This window comes from Chiloscyllium plagiosum, chromosome 22 (genome assembly GCF_004010195.1).
Source record: "Chiloscyllium plagiosum isolate BGI_BamShark_2017 chromosome 22, ASM401019v2, whole genome shotgun sequence".
Lineage (NCBI taxonomy): Eukaryota > Metazoa > Chordata > Chondrichthyes > Orectolobiformes > Hemiscylliidae > Chiloscyllium > Chiloscyllium plagiosum.
The window spans coordinates 291199-300984 of record NC_057731.1 but is presented as its reverse complement, the minus strand read 5'-3'; the positions used below and the strand labels follow the sequence as shown (position 1 = coordinate 300984).

Sequence of the window (9786 nt, the reverse complement as noted above, 5' to 3'; positions counted from 1 at the left end):
GGGTGTTTTTCTGATTGGAAGTTTGTTTCTGCTGGGGCTCTTGCTATTTGTGGTTTATATGAACAATTTACACTTGAACTAGGAAGGCTGATCAGTAAGCTTGCAGATGATGTGTGAGGAGATGTATTTGGGCAGAACAAACAACAGAATACATGATTAACAGTAGGACCCTGGGAAGCTTGGTGTGCATGCAGGTGGGACTAGTTTAGTGGGATTATGCTCAGTATGGACTGTTTGGACTGAAGGGTCTGTTTCCGTGCTGTATGACTCTATGACTATAAGTCACATTTGAGTTGAAACTTTATTGCTGGAACAGCACAGCAGGTCAGGCAGCATCCAGGGAACAGGAGATTCGACGTTTCGGGCACAGGCCCTTCTTCAGGGCCTATAAGTCACATTCCCCCTCAAAAACTATCTATAATCACTGAGGCCGGACAGAGCCCACCCCCCGCCACCTCAGCATTTTAATTATGTTCATGGCGGTTACCATCTTGTACTTGACAGGCTTCATGTAGGTTACCGAATCCCTGATCACATTCTCTAGGAAGACCTTCAACATCCTCTGTGCCTCCTCGTAGATGAGATCAGAGACATGCTTGATGCCATTGTGGTGAGTCAGGCACTGAGTGGCGGGGTTTAGTGATCCCTTGGATATTGTCCTGGAGGACATTGTGTGCCCCATTGCTCCCGATCCCTTGCCATTTTTCCCTCTGCATGACATGATCCGCAGGGTGCCCAGAAACACTTGTCCCTTAAGGTATCATGATTGATGGATTAAGGAAGGTAGATGGTATACTTGCCTTTGCTAGTTGGAGCACAGAGTTTAAGAGGAAGGAGGTTACGACAGGACTGTTTAGGCTGTAGCTTAGGACATTCTTTAAAAAGATTCATTTGTGAGACATGGGCAAGGCTGGCTGTGCCAGCATTTATTGCCCACTCCAATTGCCCTTGAGAAGGTGGTGGTAAGTGGCCTTCTCAAACTGATGCACCACTTGCTATAGGTTGACCCACAATGCTCTTAGAGAGGGATTCTGGGATTTTGACCCAGCCACAGCGAAGGAATGGCAATATATTTCCAATGTGCAATATATTTCCAATATATTTCCAATATTGGAGGGGAACTTGCAGGTTGTTCCCATGTATCTGCCGCTTTTGTCCTTCTAGGTGGAAGTGGTTGTAGGTTTGCTATCTAAGGTCTTTGGTGACTTTCTGCAGTGTTGTTTGTAGATAGTACACACCGCTGCTACCCAGGGGCAGTAGAGGAGTGAGTGAATGCTTGTGGATGTGATGACAATCAAGCAGGCTGCTTTCTCTTGAACGGTGCCAAGCTTCTTGAGTGTTGTTGGAGCTACACCTGTTCAAGCAAATGGGGAGTATTCCATCACACTCTTTACTTGTGCCTTCTAGATGATGGACAGGCTTTGGGGAGTCAGAGGGTGAATTACTCACTGCAATATTCCTAGCCTCTAACCCGTTCTTGTAGCCACCATGTTTAAGTGGCAAGTGCAGTTGAGTTTCTGGTCAGTGGTAGCCCCCAGATGTTTTGGTAGTGGGGGATTCAGTGATGGTCTAAAGGCGGTGGTTTGATCGTCTCTTTCTGGAGATGGTCATTTTCTGGCATTTGTGTGGGGTAAATGTTACTTGCCACTTGTCAGCCCAAGCCTGGATATTGTTGTTTTTGAACATAGACTGCTTCAGTATCTGAGGAGTCACAAATGGCGCTGAACATCCCCACTTCTGACCTTATGATGAAGTGAAGGTCATTGATGAAGCAGCTGAAGATGGTTGGGCCTAGGACACTACCCTGAGGAACTCTGCAGAGATGTCCTGGAGCTGAGGTGACTGACCTCCAAAAACCACAACTGTCTTCCTATGTGCCAGGTATGACTCCAACCAGTGGAGCGTTTTCCCCTGATTCCCATTGATTCCACTTTTGCTCAGGCTCCTTGATGCCACACTTGATGTCAAGGGCTGTCACTCTCACTCTCACCTCTGGAATTCAGCTCTGTTATTCTGCTATTTGTGAAATGCGTGTATATATAATATATGTGACTTGGATGAAAATGTAGATGGGTGGATTAGTAAGTTCGAGATGATACTTAGATCAGTGGAGTTGTGCATTGTGTGGGTTTATTGAAGGATACAGCTGGATATAGATAGTTGCAGATATAAGCAGGTGGTGTTTAATCAATGTAAGCGTGAGGTGCTGCAGTTTGGGAGATCAAATGTGAAGGAAAAGCAGGACCCTAAACAGCATTGATGTACAGAGGGATCTTGGGTTCAAGTCCACAGCTCCCTGAAAGTGGCCAGACAAGTGGTTAGGGTGGTAAAGAAGGTGTATGGCATACTTGTCTTTATTGGTCAGGAAATGAGTCTTAAATTTCTAATTGATGCAGTGGCTAAACTAATGAATCTTGGGGTACACCATACAATTATAGGAGGGGATTTTAATCGTCTAATAGACCCAGAGATTGACAGGGTGCCAAAACGCCTGGCAGGTACGCCGACACAGTTGGTGGACATGTGCGATGAGTTGGGACGAGTGGATGGGTGGAGGTACCTCCTCCCTAATGGAAGAGACTTCACGTTCTATTCCAACCACACAAGTGTCATATGTGAATTGACATGTTTTTTATGCCAACTGACAGTTTGGTCAGAACATTGGCGTGCAAAATTGGGAATATAGCTGTTCCGGATCATGCGCCAGTGTATTTAGATGTTAAAATCAAGGGTAGTGCAATGGATGCACGTCACTGGTGCATGGATCCATTTTTGTTAGGAGATAGTAAATTTACTTAAAATATCACAAGAGAGTTCAGGGCCTTTTGGGATATCAACTCAGATATGGCTAGTAATCCAGCAATACTTTGGGAGGCCACTAAGGCATATTTACAAGGCCTGATCATTTCATATTTGATGACTAGAAAGAGGCAGAGGGAGGAGCAGCAATGAATGCTGGAGGCCCGGCTGAAGGTAGCTGAGGAAACATATTATAACAGGCCGTTATTGGTTAAGTTGCAGTGGGTCACAGTTCTCCAGTCTGCTCTCGACTCTTTGAGCATACAAGTGGCTAAAAAAGAGGTCTCCTTTGCCAAACAAAGATTAGTCAAGGACAGTATTACAGTGGCAGAAAGCACATTTGAGGACTCGTCTACTGAGGTAGTATGGGCTGAGGTTAGAAACAGGAAAGGGGAGTCACCCTGTTGGAAGTTTTCTATAAGCCTCCGAATAGTTCCAGGGATGTAGAGGAAAGGATAGCAAAGATGATTTTCAATGGGAGCGAGTGTAACAGGGTAATTGTTATGGGGGACTTTAAACTTTAACTTTCCAAATATTGACTGGAAATACTATAGTTCGAGTACTTCCAATGGGTCAGTTTTTGTCCAGTTTGTGCAGAATGGTTTCCTGACACAATACGTAGACAAGCCATGAAGGGGCAAGGCCACATTGGATTTAGTACTGGGTAATCAACCAGACCAGATTTGGAGATAGGTGAGCACTTTGTTCATAGTGACCACAATTTGGTTATGTTTACTTTAGTAACAGACAGGGGTTGATATAAAGTCAAGAGTGTGGTGCTGGAAAAGCACAGTAGGTCAGGCAGCATCTGAGGAGCAGGAAAATCGATGTTTCGGGCAAAAGCCCTTTATCAGGGATAGGTACATACCACAGGGCAGGAGTTATGGGGGAAAGGCAATTATGATGTGATAAGGCAAAATTTAGGTTGCATACAATGGGGAAGGAAACTGCAAGGGATGGGCACAATTGGAATACGGAGCTTATTCAAGGAACAGCTACTGCATGTCCTTGATAAGTATGTACCTGTCAGGCAGGGAGGAAGTTGGCAAGTGTGGGAGCCGTGGTTTACTAAGGAAGTTGAATCTCTTGTCAAGAGGAAGAAGAAGGCTGATGTTAGGATGAGATGTGATGGCTCAGTTAGGACACTTGAGTGTTTCAAGTTAACCAGGAAAGACCTAAAGAGAGAGCTAAGAAGAGCCAGGAGTGGACATGAGAAGTTGTTGGCGGATAGAATCAAGGTAAACCCTAAGGCTTTCTATAGGCGTACCAGGAATAAAAGAATGGCATGAGAAAGATTAGGGCTGAAAATGTATTGCTGGAAAAGCGCAGCAGGTCAGGCATCATCAAAGGAGCAGGAGAATTAACGTTTCGGGCATGAGCCCTTCTTCTTCCTGAAGAAGGGCTCATGCCCGAAACGTCGATTCTCCTGCTCCTTGGATGCTGCCTGACCTGCTGCGCTTTTCCAGCAATACATTTTCAGCTCTGATCTCCAGCATCTGCAGTCCTCACTTTCACCTATGAGAAAGATTAGGGCCAATCAAGGGTAGCAGTGGGAGGTCTGATGAGATAGGGGAAGCGCTAAATGAATATTTTTTGTCAGTATTCACACTAGGAAAAGGCAACGTAGTCAAGAACAATACTGAGATACAGGCCACTAGACTAGATGGGATTGAGGCTCACAAGGAGGAGGTGTTAGCAATTCTGGAAAGTGTGAAAATAGATAAATCCTCTGGGCCAGATGGGATTTATCAAAGGATTCTCTGGGAAGCTAGGATATTGCCGAGCTTTTTGCTTTGATCTTTACGTCATCATTTTCTACAGGAATAGTGCCAGAAGACTGGAGGATAGCAAATGTTGTCCCCTTGTTTAAGAAGGGGAGGAGAAAGAACCCTGGTAATTATAGACCAGTGAGCCTTACTTCACTGTGGGTAAAAGGTTGGAAAAGGTTATAAGAGAGAGGATTTATAATCATCTAGAGAGGAATAAGTTGATTAGAGATAGTCAACATGGTTTTGTGAAGGGTAGGTCGTGCCTCACAACCTTATTGAGTAACTTTGAGATGGTGACCAAACAGGTGGATGAGGGTAAAGTGGTTGATGTGGTGTATATGGATTTCAGTACTGCATTTGATAAGGTTCCCTCTGGTAGGCTACTGCACAAAATACGGAAGCATGGGATTGAAAGTGATTTCACGGTTTGGATCAGAAATTGGCTAGCTGAAAGAAGATAGTGGTGGTTGATGTGAAAAATTCATCCTGGCATTCAGTTACTACTGGTATAATGCAAGAATCTGTTTTGCGGCCACTGCTGTTTATGCTTTTTATAAATTACCTACATGAGAGTGTAGAAGGATGGGTTGGTAAGTTTGCGGATGACACTAAGGTTGATGGAGTTGTGGATAGTGCTGAAGGATGTTGCAGGTTAAGGAGGGACATAGGTAAGCAGCAGAGCTGGGCTGCGAGGTGGCAAATGGAGTTCAATGTGGAAAGGTGTGAGGTGGAGCAACAGGAATAAAGAGTACTGGGCTAATGGTAAGGTTCTTGGTTAAAAACCACACAACACTAGGTTATAGTCCAACAGGTTTATTTGGAAGCATTAGCTTTTGAAGTGCTGCCTCTTCATCAGGTGGTTGTGGAACATGACCATACGACACAGAATTTATAACTGAAGTGGGAGATGGCTCAAGGCAGGATGAGACTACGCACACGGACACACAGATTAGATTAGATTACATTACTTACATTACAGTGTGGAAACAGGCCCTTCGGCCCAACAAGTCCACACCAACCCGCCGAAGTGCAACCCACCCATACCCCAACATTTACCCTTTACCTAACACTACGGGCAATTTAGTATGGCCAATTCACCTGACCTGCACATCTTTGGACTGTGGGTGGAAACCGGAGCACCCGGAGGAAACCCACGCAGACTCGGGGAGAACGTGCAAACTCCACAGTCAGTCGCCTGAGGCAGGAATTGAACCCGGGTCTCTGGCGCTGTGAGGCAGCATGCTAACCACTGTGCCACCATGCTGCCCACAGGATGGCCGCTGAGCCATAAGTTGGCCCTTGACACACAAGATGGCTGCCAGATCACATTATGGAGAGACACAGCAGAGCAAACACAGACACTGTATGGGGCCACCAGAATGCCAGCACAATTAACTCATAACCTAATTGATTAGTTTAACGTGGGTGGGGGAGAAAATACTCATGGGTAGCGTATACTGCCCACCAAAGTGTCTGGGTCCAGCCAACACCTTTGATAGAAATGCTAACAGTTTGATACTGACTCAATACAAAGTGCTAAAAGCCAGGGCTGCAGTAATCGTCCTTCTCAGGAAGAGCGATTAGCGCCCATTACTACAGCAGTGGACTTCTGCACAGACATTGAACCTAACAATGTCTGCACTGAAACTGACAACGATCGCGCTGAAATTAACCGAGGCTGCGCTGGAACTGACAATGACTACACTAAAATTATCAATGATTCTGCAATGTTTACAACAAACAAACTATGTTACAGAGGCAATAACCTCATCACTGACCTATTATACCACAAAATGTATAAAAGTATTTTGACATGTGCTCTGGGTGGAGAGAAGAATCACAGCTGACCACTGTTCTGTTGGTGTACAATAAATTCTGTCGTTGAACCCCAACTCTGACTCCGAGGCTGGTGATTTTTCCCATAACAGTCGGTGCTGCGAGCAGGGTTCTTATTACTGGTGCGCTGGTTGAAGGCCATGATTGGGGTGCTGAGGTAAGAGACAAGTTGTAACTGCAAACAGGAAGAGTCAGACCAGGCCTAGGACACAGTTTAAAAGGTATACCGACTGCAATGTCTAACTTGCTACAGTACCGAGTTAAGAAAACATAAATTAGGTGCATGTCTGTGGAGAATAAGTGTTTAACTGTATTAACTGTTGTAGGAATCTGCTGCTCATGCTGAAACAGCCAGAGGACAAGGCAGTGCCTGTCTCAAAGACCCTGCCCTAAACTGATTGTTAAAAGGGGTAGCCCCCGCCCCCCGCCCCCCCCTCCCACGCAAAGGTTGGAATTTGAAGTGGGAATTGAGGCGCCAAGGGCACTAGGAGCTGTGAAGCACAAATGGCAAAGTCAGGTAATGTTAGACTCTGTAGGGGCGACAAACACAGAGTCCAGTTAGGTTTAAATTAAAAGTTGGGTGCTGTTTGTATCCGTAATTTCCAATGTGGTGAGGTAGAGGAGCCGATCACTCTGACCAAGAGCCAAACCTCAGTGGAGTGCACATTACCAAGGTGGGGAGCATGGTCACTGTGAGTAACCGTGATACCCTGACAGTCTGTAGTAGAACTACAGTCCTTGAATAGTGGCGGTGGCCGGGAGGGTAAAGAGTCCCACTGGTAGAGAGCACAAAGGGCGAGAGGTAGGTTTCTGGGCCTATTGGGAGGTGTTGGGTGAGTAGAGGTGGCAGGAGGAGGGGGGTGGACGGTGGGAGTAGAGGAGTAGAGAGCACACCTTATAGAGCTAGCATTCCCAGCCGACTGGTAGGTATCGACTAGTAGTGGGGGCCGGGAGGGTAGAGAAATCCCACTGGTAGAGAGCACACCTTGTTAGGAGGCTGCTATAGTCATATGGATGGTGTTGGGACAGTATTATTGGCCAGGATGTTGAGAAGTCCCCACTGGTTAGGAACACCACCATTGGTGGTACCCAGGGGTACACAATCTGCTAACGGGGTGGCACAGTGGTTAGCACTGCTGCCTCACAGTGCCAGGGCGACTGTCTGTGTGGAGTTTGCACATTCTCCCCGCGTCCGGGTGCTTTGGTTTCCTCCCACAGTCCAAAGATGTGCAGGTCAGGTCAATTGGCCATGCTAAATTGCCCATAGTATTAGGTGCATTAGTCAGAAGGAAATGGGTCTGGGTGGGTTACTCTTCGGAGGGTCAGTATGGGCTTGTTGGGCCGAAGGGCCTGTTTCCACACCGTAGGGAATCTAATCTAATTTAAACGGCAGATCAAAGTTTTAAAGGGGATACTGCAGGTTCCCATATTGAGAAATACAAGGCAGACAGACAAGGGTTGACAGAGGAAATGAAGAAAAGTGGTTGGGATCCATCTCAGACATTAACACAATAGTGAGAGTGGATAGATAAACAGAAACAGAATAAAACTAAAAAGATAGGGGTAATGTTAGTAAACCAATTAGCAGGCCTAATTGAACAAGTGAGTGCTTCCAAGAGTAGTTGGAGAAAGGACCAGTAACAAGTTAAGATTAGATTACTTACAGTGTGGAAACAGGCCCTTCGGCCCAACAAGTCCACACCGGCCCGCCGAAGCGCAACCCACCCATACCCCTACATTTACCCCTTTACCTAACACTACGGGCAATTTAGCATGGCCAATTCACCTGACCTGCATATTTTTGGACTGTGGGAGGAAACCGGAGCACCCAGAGGAAACCCACGCAGACACGGGGAGAATGTGCAAACTCCACACAGTCAGTCGCCTGAGTTGGGAATTGAACCCGGGTGTCTGGCGCTGTGAGGCAGCAGTGCTAACCACTGTGCCACCGTGCTGAAGGACAGAATACAAGAGTTAGAGCAGGAGCTAAGGAAGGAGCACAAAAAAATCAGACATAGTTTTGCTTCCTCGTTACGAGGCCATCCAACAGGGACCAAGTGCTCCCTCTGTTGGACAAACTGTGCAGGAGTATAACGTAGCTCCAGTTATTAGAGGACGAAAAGACTTACAGCCCAAAGTGAATTATAAACCCAAAGCAAATTATGGCCTTCCTGGGCAAATTATAGCCCCGAAGTGCAAACACCGAGTTCTGGGAAGAACTGGATAGTGTATGGGTCAGACACCAACTACACCTGAGAGACATACACCAGCTGGTCCAGGCAGCTTGCCCAGTGGACAAGTGGAGGCAGGTAGCTGGCGGACCCGATGCCACAGCAGCCCGAGACTGTCATCCTTACAGCCAAGATAGATACCCAGCACGCCCCTCGCCAATTTTAAAGAGGGTGCGATGATATGCTCCCACAAACTGGAGCAAGATCACAACCACTAAGCAATGTAAAGAGGAAAGAGCCTCTGAATATGGGGAATGATTATTTAGGGTCTATCAGGAATGCTCAGGGCAAGTGAACCCAGGACCAGGCATTCATCCAAGCTTGCAACAAAGGTAAGACCTGACAGAGCAGCGACCGAAATGGAGGTGAGAGTAGAATGAAACGATCCTGCCACAGTTGTGGTCAACAGGGACACTTTGTTAGAGAATGTAGGGTCCCACGAGCAGGGAATAGAGCAGAGAATGTAAAATACTGCAGGCACCTCAACAGAATAGGACACATAGAAGCAACGTGCTGGGAAAAGATGGGACACTCCCAAACACCACCTCCAGAATACTGGGGAACCACAGGAGTCCCGAGGTCAGCAGAGCTGACACCCTGCTGCCCCGATTCGTGAGGGTAAGGGAGAGGGGAGAAGTTACGTGCCTGCAGTAATAGGAAGGAGGAAGTGTGAAATGCTAGTAGACACAGGAGCGGCTGTATCCATCAAAAATTTACCCTTACCCCACACAAATCGGGGCAGCACGGTGGCTCAGTGGTTAGCACTGCTGCCTCACAGCACCAGGGTCCCAGGTTCGATTCCAGCCTCGGGCAACCGTCAGTGTGGAATTTGCACATTCTCCCCGTGTCTGCGTGGGTTTCCTCTGGGTGCTCTGGTTTCCCCCCACAGCCCAAAGATGTGCAGGTTAGGTGAATTGGCCATGCTAAATTGCCCATAGTGTTAGGTGCATTAGTCAGAGGGAAATGGGTCGGTGTGGACTGGTTGGGCTAAAGGGCCTGTTTCTGCACTGTAGGGAATCTAATCTAAAAAAAAGATTCACTTAACCAGAGTAGGAGGGGATAAAACATCAGCTTACCGAAGCGAAACTACCCTCGCAGAAATAAACACTATATACATCCCCATGAAATTTTACATATGCCAGAATAATGAG

At 46.8% G+C, this 9786-nt stretch overlaps 1 protein-coding gene across 1 annotated transcript; it reads right to left on the bottom strand.

Annotated features, from left to right (window-relative positions):
- Positions 1-421: 421 nt before the first annotated feature.
- LOC122561371 (histone H4-like) lies at positions 422-721 on the bottom strand. The gene has a single exon (XM_043713133.1). The coding sequence runs from the start codon at positions 719-721 to the stop codon at positions 422-424; it is 300 nt and encodes a 99-aa protein (XP_043569068.1).
- Between the last annotated feature and the right edge of the window lie 9065 nt (positions 722-9786).